Source organism: Hyla sarda, chromosome 9, assembly GCF_029499605.1.
Source record: "Hyla sarda isolate aHylSar1 chromosome 9, aHylSar1.hap1, whole genome shotgun sequence".
NCBI classification, from domain to species: Eukaryota; Metazoa; Chordata; class Amphibia; order Anura; family Hylidae; genus Hyla; species Hyla sarda.
Window position 1 is genome coordinate 45,180,675 of NC_079197.1, and position 19,338 is coordinate 45,200,012.

Here is a 19,338-nt window from a genome sequence, read left to right on the forward strand (position 1 = left end):
TTACTTACTTTTTTGGGATTTATTTGGTTGTGGTCAGTTGCTTTCCTTTACATCTTCACCTGGCCTAGTTATAAAAGCATATTATATGAGTTATTAAAGCCATAATTAGTTTAGAAGCATTAAAACATAACAAAAGCAGTATAAATCTGTTATCATTATAATTAACATGTCATTTTTACAGCATGGTGAAACAATCATGATTTTTTTTTCCTTCAATTTAGTGCTAAAATATTGTTTTTTGTTCTACAATTCATTATAATGGGGGGGAAAAAAAGGTACAATTAAAAAGTACAATTTGTCTCTAACGCGTCCCCTCCCCCACCTCACCTGGCCCAGTGTCCTTGCTAACCAATGTTAGCAAGGCTGGTAGCCTCAGCTTTAGAATGACACCGCCAGTGCCTCAAGAAGTAAGAGACCAGAATTGAAGCTGAAAAGTGGCCACATGGCCACAAGTATATTACACCCTTATTTAGCGTTGTTGATGCAAAACATTATAGCGATTAGAAGGTGAGGAGGAGAAAAAAGAAGCAAAACAGCTCTTCCTGGGTGGGCCATAGTGATGTTGTCGGCTATAAAACTGGTATCATGGCCTGCCAATGAATGCAACCACGGCTCTAATGTGCACAGATAGTGCAGGGTACACCATTCAAAATTCGGAATTACAAACATATAATATAATAATACTATTATTACTGACCTTAGAAGGGTATATAGAAAGTGACACTTACTGATATTGTAGAATAAAAGAGTTGAAGTGCTGTGATGAATAGAAGGCCTCAGGCTCTGTGCAGCTTTCAGTCTGTGCAGTTTTCAGTGAGGCTCTGTGTAGCTTTCAGTCTGTGCAGCTTCTCAGTGAGGCTATGTGCAGCTTTTAGTCTGTGCAGCTTTCAGTGAGGCTCTGTGCAGCTTTCAATGAGGCTCTGTGCAGCTTTCAGTCTGTGCAGCTTCTCAGTGAAGCTCAGTGAGGCTTTGTGCAGCTGTCAATCAAGCTCAGTGCAACAAGAAGCACAGTCCGGGAGGAGACCAAACTTACTGAGGGAGATTCTCCAAAACTACTGTAATTTCTGTTCCAGGAATATTATTCACATCTTTTTTTTTCTCCTCACATTTTCAAAGGTCTCTTGTGCTGCTTTGAAAATATGTGAAAATAAAATTTTGTGCCACTTTTGTGTTTTTTTGGCGCCCCCAATTTTTTTGTTGTTGTAGCCATATTGGATTTTTGTTAAATTTCAGATCACAGAAAATTCTAGCGGAAACATCTCACAAAATATTCCATGGTTACTAGTGCCCAGACAAGCGATAACTGTATAAATAAAACATTTCTGAGATTAAATGTGAGTGCAGGTGCAGTGACCAAGAAAAAAAAAAAAAATGTTAATAAAATTTTTCAATAATAATTATTTCTTTTTTTTAAATAATAACTTAAATAACATCTTTTCACACAATAAAACTACAACTATTTCTGTGATTTCTACACTATCAAAAAGCTGGTGTGAAATTTTTGATGTAAACTGGACTCTCACTCCTTTGAAAATATCATGTAAAGCAGACAATATACATGAGCATTCCCACTTTAACAAAACTAACGCGAACAGTGTAAACCGCGGCACAAATCGATTTGAAAATGTGGTCGATACTTTTTGTGCCACGTTAATAAACGTATGTTATTATGTATTGTTAACGGACGTTTTATAACGGGTGAAGTGACGGATGCCAATGGCTGAATAATGTCTGTCCAAATAACGGGCATATTCATCCGTTAAGGCCCGTTATAACATCTGTCATGTACGGACGTTTTAACACCTCTGCTTACAGACTCCCACAGCCAGGACTACTACTACTCCCATCATGGAACAGACTTGTGAAAATTAATTTTTGTGCCACTTTTGTGTTGGGGGGGGGGGGGCAGATAACGCTATTTGTCTGTCCCCCCCCCCAACACATCTATATACATATGCAGCCGCCGGCGTTATGAATGAATAGTATATCTATCAGGATCATCTGGCTGGCGACTGCTGGATGCGTTCTGATAGATATACCATTCACATATAGCGCTGCAAAGGAAAATTAAGACAAATGCGCCGGCGGGGTCACATTATGCGCTTACGGGCGTATAGATATATACATATAAATGCGCTGATGAGTGTCAAATTTTTATTAATGCGCTGGTGGGGGTCATATTTTTATTAATGTGCTGGTGGGGGTCATATTTTTATTAATGCGCTGGCGGGAGGCATATTATAAATGTGCTGGGGGGCTAGATATATAGCGCTCTATGCCCCCTCCACACTTTTAATATACATATGTCCCCTCACATTGTCCATTTTAAAAACCCCACTGGGATCCCTGATTGGCTCCTCAGTACCGGCCATTCAGGGCACCCAGCGGGGAATTTAAAAATGAAAGTAAAAAATACATCGTGATCGCAGGGTTGTGGACCATGCTGCCAGCTCCCCTGCTTAATAACTTCTGATCGCATCGGGTGTCAGAAGTGAGACCCGGTGCGATCAATCCCTCAGCCCCTGTACTACAAACCCCATAATGGAACAGAGTCTGTTCCATGATGGGAGTAGCAGTACAAACACTAATGTAACCGCTCCAGTCATCGGCAGACTCCCGCAGTGGGGAATTACTACTCCCATCATGGACACAAGTCTGTTCCATGATGGGAGTAGTAGTAGTCCCTCAGCACTGCAGGAGCCTGCTGATGTCACCTCTTCTGAGCATGCTCAGTAAAAATAACGTCAGTTATAATAACGGGCATTAACTAGTGATACAGAGGAACAATTAAATAGTATCAAGAGCTGCAAAATTTGTCACAGTACATTGTGCACCTCTTTTTTTCTGAAATATAATGTGTTGGTCGATGGTGTTTGTGTGCCAGGTCTGCTTTATGGTCTGGCCCTGGCTTACACATACAGTAAACATCTTTATATATCTAATCATTTATTAATTTATTAAGTATAAAAACACATATTTCAAGCAACATGGTTACATGGACATCTTCATATACAGATGCACTATCCAACATGTAGATGACTGCATGTTCAACTCCTTATCATTACATTCCATGTATACATTGTATATGTGTCTGTAATATACAGAATAGGCATATTCAGTATACATATACAGTAATGTCTTATATTTGAATATAGCACAGTATATCTCCAGATCTGGTACATAGTTATATCAATCATTTCCATTTTTTCTTTTAGCAATGTGTCCATGGTTATTCCTCTAGTAGCCTGTCACATTAACAACCAGGCAAAAAATGTTTACACATGTAAAGATGCAGCCATTGTACTTCCTATTGGGAAATGGTCACAACTAGTTCTCTAGCTCGGCCATTCTGACGATTGTCACAAGATGTGCAGCTCAGCATTCTCTCCCAGCCCATATTTGGTCTTGTGCTCATGGAAAAGTTTTAGCAAAGAATGTTTGTACATGTTGTGATATCTATCCACAATCTCTGGGCTTGGGTCCTTTATCTGAGGCACAGTGACTGGCTCTCCAACTATAGAAAATGGGAGAAGAGCAAAGGTTAATGAGGACATTTCTATAACATTAAACACACTAAACTATGTTACATAAGTCTGATCAAAGTAACTACATCATTTTTGTGGTTTATCAATCCACTCAGCAGGATGTCATGAGACTGACTGACTCAGAGGAAAGCGAGGAAAGCACATACTGTAGGGAAGTAAGTTATTCATATCCCCGGCCCAAAAAGCCAACATATACACACCATAATGATGGATTCAGGAATATGTGAGATGGGAATAAAACACCACATAACTCCGGAATGGACGGCAGATAGACAAAGTGTGAAAAGGTTTGTGATCAGCCCCCTCTAAGGAATCTATACAAACCAGTACATAGCAATTTTAGAATTGACCACAGGTCCTCTTGAACCTCACAATGAGGTGAACATCGTAATCATTATTGGTATTTACTTTAACTTAGAGCTTATGAGAATATTGCATCATCACAGCAATAAACCGATTCGTATATAACAGAAAAAAAGCGGAGGTCGCGCCGGGTGCGGTGTAGGTCTCTAGCTGGTGTAGGTAGGTACCCGGGTGGGGGGTAGCGTATCCCTTGCCGGTGATGGTAGCTTGGTATGCAGGCCTGCAGCGTGAGGACGGAGCCCAGGGGTGGGTCCGTATGTAGAATGCAGAAATGTAGAAAAAAGCTGCGGTGGCGCTCTCAAGGAAGTAACCCAAAGTCGTGGGTATTGGTATAAAGTAAATAATTTATTTTTTAAAGCATAAAGAAATTAAAGAAAATAAATAAATAAATAAAGCAAGACGCGTTTCAGGAGTCACAGCTCCCTTTATCAATTGCAGGTAGTTGCTGTATGGCAAGGTGACAGGTATGAGAGTTTAAATACAGGAAAAATGGCGCCAAAACCAGGTGAGCTGGTGACGTCATATGGGATGGATGTCGGGGCCAGGTGTGGACCGGGCAATGGAGACATTTTTAATAAAAGAGCATGAAAACCACGTAAAACATGAAAAAATGCACCGAACCTTCAGACTTCGAGAACCAAAGTAAAATCCTGGACCAGCGCTTCAAATCCAAAGGTTACCCCACCTCACCCATCAACCAAAGCAAGCTCAAGGCAAGCAAATTCTCACAAAAAGAGTGCCTGAAACCCAAGGTCACCAACAATGACCCACCTGAGCAAACTCACTCCTTCACTTTCATCACTACCTATAATGATGACCACAAACTCATCAAAAGGATCATCACTGACCACTGGAAGACTCTCCTGCTGGTCCCCTTCCTCAAAAGACATTCTGCCACCCAGACCTAACATCACTTTCAGAAAGAACAGGCCCCTAAAAAATATGCTGGCACCCAGCAAGCTCAAAGCACCGAAGAAGCAAACCACCCTGCTGGACACCCCACCTGTCACCAGCTCCTACAAGTGCAGCAAACCCCTTTGCAAATGCTGCAACAGCATTGCAAACAAATGCACCAAATTCACCTACAGGATCACCAACATCACCTACCCCATCAAGAGTTTCATTAACTGCAGCACCTCCTATGTGATCTACCTCCTCGAGTGCCCCTGTGGTCTTCAGTACGTCGGGCGTACCATCCAACCACTGAATCAGCGTATCAATAAGCACAGATCCAATGTCACCAAGGGGTATCAACTCCACAGTGTCTCCAGGCATGCAGCCGAAAAACACAGCAGCAACTTCAGGTGCCACACATCACACCTATTGAACACATCTTCGCTGACACTGCCCACCGCTTTGCAGTACTGAGAAAACGTAAACATTTCTGGATTTTCACCCTTAAAACTTTGACACTCTCGGGTTTGAATGAGTACATCGAAAACGTAACTTAATCCACACCCCCACCCACTGCTGTTCGAATGCAAGTCCACCTGCCTCACCAAGACCAGCTAAAGACAAGCCACAAGGTCCCGATGACATCGTGACAGCCGCACCAGACACCAGATGCCTCCTCACTGCGGGGCAAGATGACACCAAGCCGTCGCATAAGCCACCTGTCTCTCCCCTCCCCTCTATCTCTTTGTGGTGACCACGAGTGAAACCCGCGACCGCCACTACGCTGGGGTTAGCTACTTGGTTCTTGGGGGGGTTATGAACCCAGGGTCGGATGGTATTAACCCTTAATGTCACGTGATGCCACTGTAGTCTTGGTATCTCCCGGGGTACTACAGGTCCGGGGAACTCCGTCTCCCCTCAAGCTAGCAAGGAAAGAATTGACTCCACACTAGGTTGCAGTTTAATGGAGGCTTTACTAACTTTAAGATAGGTGATACAATCTCCACAGCGCTCAACCAAAGTCTCCCAAAGGTTAACAGACAGTCTTTAGAGGACCACACAGCTTGCAGTGCCTGGACTTGATATTGCATATATGCTTGGCTCTTACGGCCGGACTAGGAGTTTTAGGTCTGCGCTATATTAGGCTTGAGATTAAAGTCACTTACTGAAGTGTCGGTAGATTTGTGGCTTTTCGCCGGAAGATAATGAATTGTCCTTTAGGAATTCTCTGATCAAGGCTGAAGTAAAGGCTTGCTATTAGTTGGGGTTACTTCATGCTTTTCTTATCTCTCTCTCATCTTTGCTCTCACTCCTCTGCGGATTCTTCACTCTGTACTCTGAACTCAACTCCTTTACTCCTCTACTCTCCTACTCTCAGGAAATGCCACCCTTTATAAGGAAAGGCTAAACTAAAGCCCATTGGCCAGGCAGCTGTGGATCATAGAGTTGTCTGTATCCCCTTTAGGATTTACAAAAAAGTTACATACAAGTAATAACATAATATTACACCTTACACAAAAGTTTAGTCTAGCCCTCAGTCCTCCACTCTCACATACCCTGACTAAGCATGAGGTTGCTAGGTAACATACTTAAAGCTACAGACACCTAATAACGGATTGCTAAGTTATAACAGTGCAAATACACATCAGAAATGGTTGAGTCCCTGCAAGGGATCCCCCAGGACACTGGAGGTCTCAATCTGACAGGGCCTACAATAGCTTGACACAATGTAACTGTACTGGGAAACCACATCTTCATTCCCTTACAGGTCTCATAGCCCTTCCATGAAAAATTCTAAGTGCGATCCAGACCCCGATGACCACCAGATCGGGTGACAGCCCGACCGGACAAAGATAAAGTCTGATACCGGCATTCTAACAGCGCTAAAAGACCTCCTTCTTCGTCATTGGTCGACAAAATACCTCCCTCTTCGCGATTGGTTGCCGCCCGGACCTGCCCAGCAGTGATTGGTCGTATTCTTCAAAAAAGATTTGCCGCCGATGCCTCTAGGAATCACCCGGAGAGGATATACACGTCTCAATCCTGATTAGCCACCACCCGGACCAGCCCAGCAGCGATTGGCTGACATTTTTTAAAGACATTTTACCGCCACCAGCTACAGAGTCTTGATACCCGGACTGATAGGTCCCCCCTCTGATTGGCTCACTCGATATCACGGACAGCCAATCAGATTCTAGCCCACTATCCCCATGTTTGGATGACCTTCCCTATGACAGCGTAACTGTACACAGTCATGTACGGCCCGTTCCTGATTGATCACCTTTATACCATCTCACAGCGAGCGACCAATCAACTTCAAGAGGCTCGTCTCCATTCAGTACCTGCCACGGCAACCCAGCACAGCGATGACAGCCTCGGCCCACTGCCTCCTGATTGGTCCAACGGACACCGGCAGCTCTCTGATTGGTCGCCACTACGGACATTTCTCACGGTTCAGTTTTAACACCTAATTACTCCTGTAAAAGACTATACACCTATGCATTTTTTCATGTTTTACGTGGTTTTCATGCTCTTTTATTGAAAATGTTTTACTATGTAGGTCTCCATTGCCCGGTCCACACCTGGCCCCGACATCCATCCCATATGACGTCACCAGCTCACCTAGTTTTGGCGCCATTTTTCCTGTATTTAAACTCTCATACCTGTCACCTTGCCATACAGCAACTACCTGCAATTGATAAAGGGAGCTGTGACTCCTGAAACGCATCTTGCTTTATTTATTTATTTTCTTTAATTTCTTTATGCTGTAAAAAATAAATTATTTACTTTATACCAATACCCACGACTTTGGGTTACTTCCTTGAGACCGCCACCGCAACTTTTTTCTACATAAACCGATTTGTGACCTTCCACCTAGTTGGGGGCTTATCAGTTATCTGCAAAGTAAAGCCGCCTCTTACCACATCCACAAGCTGCCAGTTATTTGTACTGAATTTCCTGCAATTTTAGTTGTACATCTAGGAAAACACATGAGCCTTATGGTTGAGGATAAAAGGTGCTTACAGGGAAACTACATTCAAATGAATAAGAGCAGAACTGCAGTAACCAACACCGCCACTACACAATGCATGGAGTTGGGGCTTCTCCCTCTAAGAACAACGGGGAAGCTCTATCCCAACCTATGCAGAGGAAGAATGGAGCAATTATCCATAGCAACCAATCAAATTGATTCTTTAATTTTTCTGTGGCCTTTTCAAAAATGAACTGATTGGTTGCCATTGGCAACTGTACCACTGATTACAGGTTCTGATGAATCTCCCCAAATGTGCTTACTTTTAGCACTGTGGCTCTTCTGAACAATAGCCCCGAAACAGCTATCTACAAATGAGTAAACTCTCCGTCCGGAGAGTTCTCTGACTTGTCTTTAACCCCCTACAGAACCCATGATGTAACGGTACGTCCCGACACCCTGGGTCTTAAGGACCAAGGACGTACATTTACGTCATGGGCAGTTCTGGTCCCCACCGTGCGCCAGGCGGGGATCGGACCGGGATGCCTGCTGAAATCATTTAGCAGGCATCCCGTGCAAATGCCCAGGGGGTCATTAGACCCCCCCCCATGTTGGCGATCGCCGCAAATCGCATGTGAATTCACACATGTGATTTGCGGCTATTCCGGCGATGCGGGTCACGTGCGACCCGCTGACCCGGAGATACAAGGTGATCAGGGGTGTATGATACACCCCCTATCACCCACGGTATCTATGGAGAGGTGGCGATTTCGCCCCCCCCCAGGATCGCAATAGCAGCCGGCAGGGGAGGGGTTAACAGCATCTTCCCGCAGCTCCCGCCGCTGGCTGAGTTCAGTCAGCGGTCAGAGCGGCTGGAGGAAGACCGGGACCCTCCCTCTGCCGAGATCGGAGCCCCCAGAGAAGAAAAGAAGCCCCCCATAGATCAGGGAAAGCATACAGCCCAGAGAAAGGTAGGGTAAATAGTAAAAAATAAAGTTAAAAAAAAAATAAAAAATCCCCCCCCGACCCCCTAATAGGTCCCCAAGGGTCTTCTGCAGTTTTTCAGTGTGACCCGGGCCCTATTAGGGGTTCAGGGCGCTGCATTAGCCCCCCGATGGCTCGCCGGGCATTTTCGGTAGCGGAGGCATACGCTTTTCTTGCCTCCGACTCCGAATCTGTCAGTGAGGACGATGAAGATCCAACATTTCTGTGTTCTTCATCGTCCTCCTCATCATCTAGTACTGATGATGAGCCCCCTGCACGGCGGCGGAGACGCCGCCAGGCGAGGCCACGCACCCCCTATGATAGTGGCCCAGTGGCCGGCACTAGTGCGAGTGGTGATGCCGCTCGTACTAGGAGTCCGACCCCCCAGACAAGTGTACCGGAGCCCCCTTCCAGTGAACCTGTCTGGAGACCCCCAGAGGGTTATCAGCCACGGGTTCCGGAGTTTGTTGGCGACTCCAGAATCCGGATTGACAATTCTGGATTCACTGAAATTGACTATTTCAGTTATTTTTTCAGTGACAGTTTTGTCAATCACATGGTGGAGCAGACGATTCTGTACGCCAGGCAGTTCATCGCCCACCACCCTGATTCTTTTTTGGCCAGGTCCAATGAATGGTGCGCCATTGATGCAGCAGAAATGAGGACATTTTGTTGCCTCTTGCTGCATATGGGCCTGGTCAAAAAACCAAGTGTCAGACAGTACTGGAGCGGGGACATCCTCTACCAGACCCCGCTTTACAGTATGGTCATGACACGGAGGCGGTTCGAGGCCATTTGGAAATGCCTGCATTATGCAGATAATGCGGCATGTCCACCCCTAGGTGATCCCGCCTATGACCGGCTTTACAAAGTGAGGCCAGTCATCGATCACTTAGGGGCCTTATTTTTTCGAGGCCTATGTACCCCTCAGGGAGCTCTCGGTTGATGAGTCTCTAATCAGTTTTAAGGGGAGACTCATCTTCCGCCAGTATGTTCCCTCGAAGCGGGTGCGGTATGGCGTGAAGCTCTATAAACTTTGTGAGAGTACCTCCGGGTACACTCTCTAGTTTAGAGTGTATGAGGGACGAGATTCCCGTATTGAACCCCCAGATTGTTCCCTCACTCTGGGTGTTAGCGGAAAAATTGTATGGGAGCTTGTGCACCCACTGCTGGATAAGGGTTACCACGTGTACGTGGACAACTAAGGGTTACCACGTGTACGTGGACAACTTTTATACCAGCATCCCTCTCTTCACATCCCTTGCCGCCAGATCCACGTCCGCTTGTGGGACCGTGCGGAAAAACCAGAGAGGCCTCCATCTAAATTTTGTTAAGATACCTATTCCCAAGGGTGAGTCCCGTGCCCTTGCCCATGAAAACCTGTTGCTGGTCAAGTATAAGGATAAGAGGGATGTCCTTATGCTGACCACTATTCATGGCAACGGAAGCTCACCTGTTCCTGTGCGAGGTACCACAACACCGGTCCTCAAGCCCGATTGTATTCTGGACTACAATCGGTATATGGGGGGAGTTGATCTTTCTGATCAAGTCCTCAAGCCATATAACGCCATGTGGAAAACATGGGTATGGTACAAGAAAGTTGCGGTCTACATGGTACAGGTTACCATGTACAACTCTTTTGTACTGTCCCAGAACGCTGGCAACACAGGGACATTCCTCCAGTTCCAAGAAGAAGTCCTAAAGGTCCTGATCTTTGGCGACCGGGAAAGAGCAGGCCGGACTTCCCAAGGAACTGAAGTAATAGGTGCCAGGATCGTCCCAGGCCAACACTTTCCAGGTGAGGTCCCCCACACTGGAAAGAAGGAACGAGCCCAGAAAAGATGCAGAGTGTGTTACAAGAGGGGGATTCGGAAGGACACCACCACTCAATGTGACACTTGCCCAGATAATCCGGGCCTCTGCATTAAGGATTGCTTCAGGGAGTATCACACTTCCATGGAGTTCTAAATTTTCCCTCTTCATTTTAATTTTCCACAATTTGACCCAAATGTACCAAGTCCAGAGTACATTCCAAGTTTTAACCCCATAAAACCACTAAATTGCCCAAAAAAATATTTAATCCCAAAAAAAAAAAAAAAAAAAAAACTGATAAGACCTCTGGGGGTATTTCTTATAAAAAATGGGTCATGGGTCACTGAGTCACTATCATCGGGGACTTTTTATGTTGCCTCAAATGCGCAGCGCTCTCTCTCCACCTGAGCGGGGTGCGCATTTGAGGCAACAAGTTAGGGACGGCCACACATATCACATTCCAGAATGATGATTCAGAGCATAGGGTTTGGGGCGGGCATATTTTTTTGTTTTGGCTGTGCTCTGGGTCATCATTCTGGAAACATAATCTGTTTTATAATATTATGTCCCACTGTACCCCATTTTAGTTACTTAGTGTACCCCAGTTATTTACCCCATGTAATGCCCCTTTAGGGGGGGGGGTCCCACTGTTCTGGCTCCATAGGAGAAAGCCAAAGCTCAAGGACCCTGACTGATCTCCGGCACCTCTGAGACCGGTGTGCACGCTGTTTACGCCCAGACTTGAGGTATGTACTTACTCCAAAGAAATGTATTTACACATTTACAATGACATTTTCTCCTTTTACCACTTGTGAAAATGAAAAATTTGGGGTAACCCCAGCATTTTAGTGTAAAAAAAAATCTAATTTTTCATTTTCACATCCCACTTCATGAATATTTATCAAACACCTGTGGGGTGTTAAGGCTCTCTGTACCCCTTGTTATGTTCCTTGAGGGGTGCAGTTTCCAAAATAGTATGCCATGTGTTTTTTTTTTTTGCTGTCCTGGCACCATAGGGGCTTCCTAAATGCGACATGTCCCCCCCATTTCAGCAAAATTTGCAAATGTGACTCCTTCTCTTCTGAGCATTGTAGCGCTCCCGTGGTGCATTTGACGTCCACTTATGGGGTACTTCCATACTCAGAAGAGATGGGGTTACAAATTTTGGGGGGTATTTTTTGCTATTAACCCTTGCAAAAAATTTGAAATTTGGGGGGAAACACACATTTTAGTGGAAAAAAAATTTTTTTTTTTACATATGCAAAAGTCGTGAAACCCCTGTGGGGTATTAAGGCTCACTTTATTCCTTATTACATTCCTCAAGGGGTCTAGTTTCCAAAATAGTATGCCATGTTTTTTTTTTTTTTTTGCTGTTCTGGCACCATAGGGGCTTCCTAAATGCGACATGCCCCCGAGCAAAATTTGCTCTCAAAAAGCCAAATATGACTCCTTCTCTTCTGAGCATTGTAGTTCGCCGTAGTGCACTTCAGGTCAACTTATGGGGTACCTCCATACTCAGAAGAGATGGGGTTACAAATTGGGGGGTATTTTCTGCTATTAACCCTTGCAAAAATGTGAAATTTGGGGGGAAACACACATTTTAGTGAAAACATTTTTTTTTTTTTTACATATGCAAAAGTTGTGAAACCCCTATGGGGTATTAAGGCTCACTTTATTCCTTGTTACGTTCCTCAAGGGGTCTAGTTTCCAAAATGGTATTGGGGGGTATTTTCTGCTATTAACCCTTGCAAAAATGTGAAATTTGGGGGGAAACACACATTTTAGTGACATTTTTTTTTTTTTTTTTTTTTACATATGCAAAAGTCGTGAAACCCCTGTGGGGTATTAAGGCTCCCTTTATTCCTTGTTACGTTCCTCAAGGGGTCTAGTTTCCAAAATGGTATGCCATGTGGTGTTTTTTTTTTGCTGTTCTGGCACCATAGGGGCTCCCTAAATGCGACATGCCCCCCAAGCAAAATTTGCTCTCAAAAAGCCAAATATGACTCCTTCTCTTCTGAGCATTGTAGTTCGCCCATAGTGCACTTCAGGTCAACTTATGGAGTACCTCCATACTCAGAAGAGATGGGGTTACAAATTGGGGGGTATTTTCTGCTATTAACCCTTGCAAAAATGTGAAATTTGGGGGGAAACACACATTTTAGTGAAAACATTTTTTTTTTTTTTACATATGCAAAAGTTGTGAAACCCCTATGGGGTATTAAGGCTCACTTTATTCCTTGTTACGTTACTCAAGGGGTCTAGTTTCCAAAATGGTATGCCATGTGTTTTTTTTTTTGCTGTTCTGGCACCATAGGGGCTCCCTAAATGCGACATGCCCCCCGAGCAAAATTTGCTCTCAAAAAGCCAAATATGACTCCTTCTCTTCTGAGCATTGTAGTTCTCCCATAGTGCACTTCAGGTCAACTTATGGGGTACCTCCATACTCAGAAGAGATGGGGTTACAAATTTTGGGGGGTATTTTCTGCTATTAACCCTTGCAAAAATGTGAAATTTAGGGGGAAACACACATTTTAGTGAAAAATGTATTTTTTTTTTTTTACATATGCAAAAGTCGTGAAACCCCTGTGGGGTATTAAGGCTCACTTAATTCCTTGTTACGTTCCTCAAGGGGTCTAGTTTCCAAAATGGTATGCCATGTTTTTTTTTTTTTTCTGTTCTGGCCCCATAGGGGCTTCCTAAATGTGACATGCCCCCCAAAAACCATTTCAGAAAAACGTACTCTCCAAAATCCCCTTGTCGCTCCTTCCCTTCTGAGCCCTCTACTGCGCCCGCCGAACACTTTACATAGACATATGAGGTATGTGCTTACTCGAGAGAAATTGGGCTACAAATACAAGTATAAATTTTCTCCTTTTACCCCTTGTAAAAATTCAAAAATTGGGTGTACAAGAACATGTGAGTGTAAAAAATGAAGATTGTGAATTTTCTCCTTCACTTTGTTGCTATTCCTGTGAAACACCTAAAGGGTTAAAACGCTGACTGAATGTCATTTTCAATACTTTGGGGGGTGCAGTTTTTATATTAGGGTAATTTGTGGGGTAGTTCTAAGATGAAGACCCTTCAAATCCACTTCAAACCTGAACTGGTCCCTGAAAAATAGTGAGTTTGAAAATTTTGTGAAAAATTGGAAAATTGCTGCTGAACTTTGAAGCCCTCTGATGTCTTCCAAAAGTAAAAACACGTCAATTTTATGATGCAAACATAAAGTAGACATATTGGAAATGTGAATAAATTTTTTTTTTATTTGGAATATCCATTTCCCTTACAAGCAGAGAGCTTCAAAGTTAGAAAAATGCAAAAATTTTAATTTTTTCATCAAATTTTGGGATTTTTCACCAAGAAAGGATGCAAGTATCGACAAAAATTTACCACCATGTTAAAGTAGAATATGTCACGAAAAAACAATCTCGGAATCAGAATGATAACTAAAAGCATTCCAGAGTTATTAATGTTTAAAGTGACAGTGGTCAGATGTTCAAAAAACGCTCTGGTCCTAAGGTGTGAGATGGCCTGGTCCTTAAGGGGTTAATCCCCAGTAATGTTTAAGGCTTCTAACCAGAGTCTAACACTGACACGTGATGCATTATTAGACTGTGGATATAGTACATTAGTGTAATGTATAGTGTAGGATATGTGCCTTTGCACTATGTTGTACTTTTGTGCTATTTAGAACTTGTGAAATGTGTATTATACTGAGATCCAGTTAGTGCAGTGACTTTGTATCCAGTGCGTTTGTGATTTGATGAATGATTGTAAATAGTACCTGAAGCGGTTGTCTTAAGTGTGTATACTCTACTTCTACAAAGTTTTCTGGCTTGGTTTAAATCCACAGATTAATCTAAATCAAATACTTACATTAGGAGAAAGTTACTTTCAATAAGATGGCTTCTTCCCGGAATTCCTAGTGGAGCATGAATGATGTGTAAGTCTCCATACATCTTTTTGAGGCTCCCGTCAAGGAGAAACATTATCCCTTTGGTCTCACAATGATAGGCCTCTCTACAGCTAGCCAGTATACTGTTAACCGCATAACAGCTGTCTATAGATGGGTATACCCTCCTTCTGGTATGGTTGGTAACACATGAGGAGGTTCAGAAGAGTGACAGAGATTAGAGAGTTTATAAGATTGTAACAGGAGTGAATGGGCAATTCAAAAGGCAGAGGATATATAAAGAAGGAGGAGAATAGAGTTGTGGCATCAGGCTTTGGTGGTAAACAAATCATTGGTCTCTTTTGTTAGATTGATTCGAATGGTTCCGGCAGAAGCCAGATTGTATCTGAACAAAAAGTGTTGGATGAAAGGTAGAAGATAGTCCTCCATGCCATTTGCTGTTAAAGGGAATTTGAGATTGTAAGCAAGTACGTGCCTTACATTGTTCTTCCCGGGACAGTTTCTTCAGGGTGGAGGGTGAGGGTTCTCAATTAGTCTGGAAGAGGGATACCAATATAAGTTGAATAACTTACAGCCACAGTATTGAGTCCCTGGGACCACCAATTTACTGTTCGGGCAGTTTCTGGGACGTAACTTGTTAGGAGGAGATTTATCAAAACCTGTGCAAAGGAAAAAATTACCAGTTGCCCATAGCAACCAATCAGATTGCTTATTTAATTTTGCAGAGGCCTTGTTAAATATGAAAGTAGCAAGCTGATTGGCTGCTATGGGCAACTGGGCAACTTTTCCTCTGGACAGGTTTTGATGAATCTCCCCCCTTAGAAATTTTGCATTGGGGTCCAGCACTTTTACTTTATCCTTCTGCTCTTATATCTAGCTTAGATTGTGAGGTGATTGATAAGATGTAAGAGCTTTGGAAGAACTCTGTGCAGACTACTTTTGGAGGGCCTGGGTGCAGCTGGATGGAATGATCACTGTTCTGGAGCAGTAGTGTCTGTGAAGGATGCATGTAGTACCTAGAACAGCAGGGGGCACTTTGACTTTGTCATTTTCATACCTCCCTACTTTTGCTAAGGGCAAAGAGGGACAAGGTACACCCCCAACCACACCCCCAGCCACGCCCTAACCATGCCTGCAGCTGCAGAATGGGAATCCGTCTTTAGGGTCTATTCATACGTACAGTATTCTGCGCCGGAGTTGAAGCTGTATTTACTCATTTAATTTACATTGAAATCTGTAGCAGAAAATCCTGTGCATCAAATCAGAATACTGTATGTGTGAATACACCCTTAACAGCAATAAAGACCTCCTATACTGACAGACTGACAAAAACCCCCATCATTACCACTACAGACCATATAAGTGATTACATATAGTTATATCAGGTGACTGACAGCAACCCCCATCATTACCACTACAGACCATATAAGTGATTACATATAGTTATATCAGGTGACTGATAGCAACCCCCATCATTACCACTACAGACCATATAAGTGATTACATATAGTTATATCAGGTGACTGACAGCAACCCCCATCATTACCACTACAGACCATATTAGTGATTACATACAGTTACATCAGGTGACGTCTTCTCTGATCGGAGTCGGTCACTTTCCTTTTTCTTCTCCAGCTCAGATGCCATGATGATTTCATCCGGCTACCACTCACTTCTGGAGAACATGGCGGGGGAAAAAAACTTTAGGCTCTGCACTTTTCCAATAACTATAATGCCCCAAACTGTATACATACCTCCTGTGGCCATCTTCCTCCCTGAACATCCTCTTCTTTCCGGCGGCTCCCTCAGCATGGACTCTTTCATCTTCCTCTGTGCTCCGGCGTCTGATGACATCACCCATGCGCAGAGCGCAGAGGAAGAGCTCGTAATGTAGCCAGCGAGCACAAGAGTGATTGACAGGATGAGGAGCCAATGGCTCTTCATCCTGTCAAACTTTGCACCGAGCTCCACATTTTACGGTAGATGCCTCATAAGAGGCATTTACAATTAAAAGTGAGACATGTGGGGGCCGTTCCGGGACGGCAGGACATCCCCGCAAAAGCGGGAATATCCTGCCGGATCCGGGACAGTTGGGAGGTATGCATTATTGTTTGTTGAATTAAAAAACTTTGTTAAGTTTGCAATCACGTAGGATCTATAACCTCATTTTAATGCCCCATTGCGCCTCCCACACTTCTCCTGCCCTATGGGCACAATGTACTGTTCTTATAACATAATCTGTAGTAAGTAAGGTAAAACATATGTTCAAAATTTTTTACTTAAAAAATAACAGCGAGACATTTAGGTAACTGATTCATGTCAAATATAGTTATTTCAATAAGTCTTATTTTCCAGCAGCAGGGGAGAACATTTTATTAGGAGGTAGACAGAAAGTTCATCTCGTGACTACAACAATCAGTTTTAATAGCCCAGATGCCAAACTCTGGACAAGTATGCAGAAAATATGCTACTGGGAGAAATTACATATTTTATCAAAAGTGCATAACAACTAGGAACATAAGTGTTATACATAAAATCTGAGCATAATAATATGTAAATGGGAAGCTCCTTGGCAGTGTCTCTGTCACCTTTGTTGGGGTAGGATACTACACTATGGCCTTCCTTGTGTCCAGCAGCAAGTCTGGGCATTCTCCACTGCATGGCATGATCTGCTGCTTACAGATCTATTATCTGTGCCAAGTTCTAGGACCTTTGCTGTCCTGAAGCTGGTCTCTGTGCAACTCCATTCTCTTTACAAACTTTCTGTTCCACGTGCCCCACTACCTTATGCTTCTTTATATTCTATCTTATGCTTCTAATTTGCAATTAAAAAAATTAGGACAGTTCTGTAAAAAAAAAAAAAAAAAAAAGAAATAACAACTTCATGACTTACCCACAGTTGTTATTGGCTTGGAGTAAGGGATAAAACCCATAGATTCAGGCGATGTTAAGCCACGACCATAGAAAAAACATGGAGCAAACCCAAAAAGTTTCTGGAATTTGCGCTGAACTGCATGAAGAATACTCCCTTCTGAGAAATTGACTTGGTGGTACAAGTCATTCTCTCCAAAAGAAAAAGATGGAACCAGGTCTGCCCTATATTGAGATATCAAAACAAGGACAATCAACAGATCATAGAAAATCTACCAATGTAGCCATAGTAAACTAAACTCTTTAGTGTTACAGGATTAAAATTTTAAAGGCAGTGTCCACCTTTACATGATTTTTTTTTCAATTGTTCTGAATCACCCCAAAAAAAAAAAAAAAAAATTACATAACTTTGTAATGCATTAGGTTATTTGTAATTATGTTTTTTTTATTTCACTCCCTATTGCTTGCCCCCATCCTGAAAACCCCCTTCCTGCCTTGTTTTTTATTATTTCAGCTTTTTCTTTACTAAAGTAAATCAGACATCTTATCCCCTATCCTTTGGATAGAGGATAAGATGTCTAGGGGCGGAGTACCTCTTTATGCAGACAACAAAATGATCCCCACAAATATATAGGTATTTGTTTTTCTCTACAGGAGGTTTTTAATTAAAAGGGTATTCCAGGATGGTCTTGCAATTCTTATGTGATTTTTGCCCCCAATGTTTATTTTTAACAGAATACAAAATGAGTGTCGTCTCAGATTGCAGTGCGGCCCAAGACATTACATCACTAGTCAGGTGTTCAGAGGGAGCCTGTCTTTACTTCAATGGGTGGAGCGACCGCTGGGTGGGAGGAAGATCATTCTGCAAAGAATTTTAGTTTTGCATAAGCTGGAGGCACCCTGATTAGAAAACACTGGTCTATTGCATGGAAGGGATCCCATGTGTGCTTCAGTGGGTGGGGTGGCTGATTTGTGTGAGGGAGAAAAATTACCTCACACTTACAAACAAGGAATAATGGGACTTGTAGTTGGAGGGAGGGAACTCCAACAGGAAGTAGCCATTTCACAAAAAGATAGCCACAGGGTTATGGTTGACTCAGAACATAACTGTTTAGCTCCAAGACATACACAGATCATTCCTAAGTATGTCCATTACTGTCTGACAAGTTAAGTACTAAAATCACCTTATGGTGGATAATCCCTTTAATCCCTTAACGACACAGGACATAAATGTACGTCCTGCGGTGCGGTGGTACTTAACGCACCAGAACGTACATTAACGTCCAGTACATGACCGCGAGTGTCGGAGTGATGCTCGGGTTATGCACGGCAGTTCCCGGCTGCTGATAGCGGACGGGCGGATGTCTGCCATTAACCCCTCAGATGCCGTGATCAGAACAGATCACAGCATCTGCGCGAGTGCGGTCAGAAAAATGCATTATCTGATCGCCCAAAGCGCTGCCGCGGCGATCCCATCATCTGTAATGGTGGATGGAGATCCCTTCACCTGCCTCTGTCCATCTTCTGGCATCTTCTGCTCTGGTCTGAGATTGAGCAGACCAGAGCAGAAGATAGCCGGAACACTAATCTGCATAACACTTTACAGTATTAGCAATCGCTGCTTTTCTTGGATTCAACTGTAAGTGTTTATAAATACATTTGCATATTAATACAAAGGAGTCAGGGTTGGGTAGTCGGAGTCGAAAGTACAAAAAACTGTGAAGTCTACCGACATTTATCTACCGACTCCACAGACCTGGAACTTAACATTAGTGTGAATGGGTCTCCGCGAGACCCATTCACACTGCGGAATTTCAGTGGCAGACAATTCTTCCACTGAAACTGTTCCGCAAGCACTGCATAGCCCTCAATGATGACGGCTCAGCCATCAATGGTGACGGCTCAGTGCCCCGCTCCCCAAGCGCCGAAGTATTTTCGGCGGCCGCCAGACGGAATCTCCCCTCGCATAATTCAGCAAGTGAGAT

At 43.4% G+C, this 19,338-nt stretch overlaps 1 protein-coding gene across 2 annotated transcripts in view; it reads right to left on the minus strand.

Moving 5' to 3' along the window:
- Nucleotides 1-2,950: 2,950 nt before the first annotated feature.
- Nucleotides 2,951-19,338, minus strand: part of LOC130291014 (diacylglycerol O-acyltransferase 2-like) — a 49,669-nt gene continuing 33,281 nt past the window's right edge. For both annotated transcript variants that reach the window (XM_056539333.1, XM_056539332.1), the window contains 2 exons: nucleotides 17,376-17,578; nucleotides 2,951-3,514 (listed from right to left, as the gene is read on the minus strand). In XM_056539333.1, coding sequence (XP_056395308.1) covers nucleotides 3,360-3,514; nucleotides 17,376-17,578 — 358 coding nt within the window. In that variant the 3' untranslated portion in view covers nucleotides 2,951-3,359. The remainder of the gene's footprint in view (nucleotides 3,515-17,375; nucleotides 17,579-19,338) is intronic.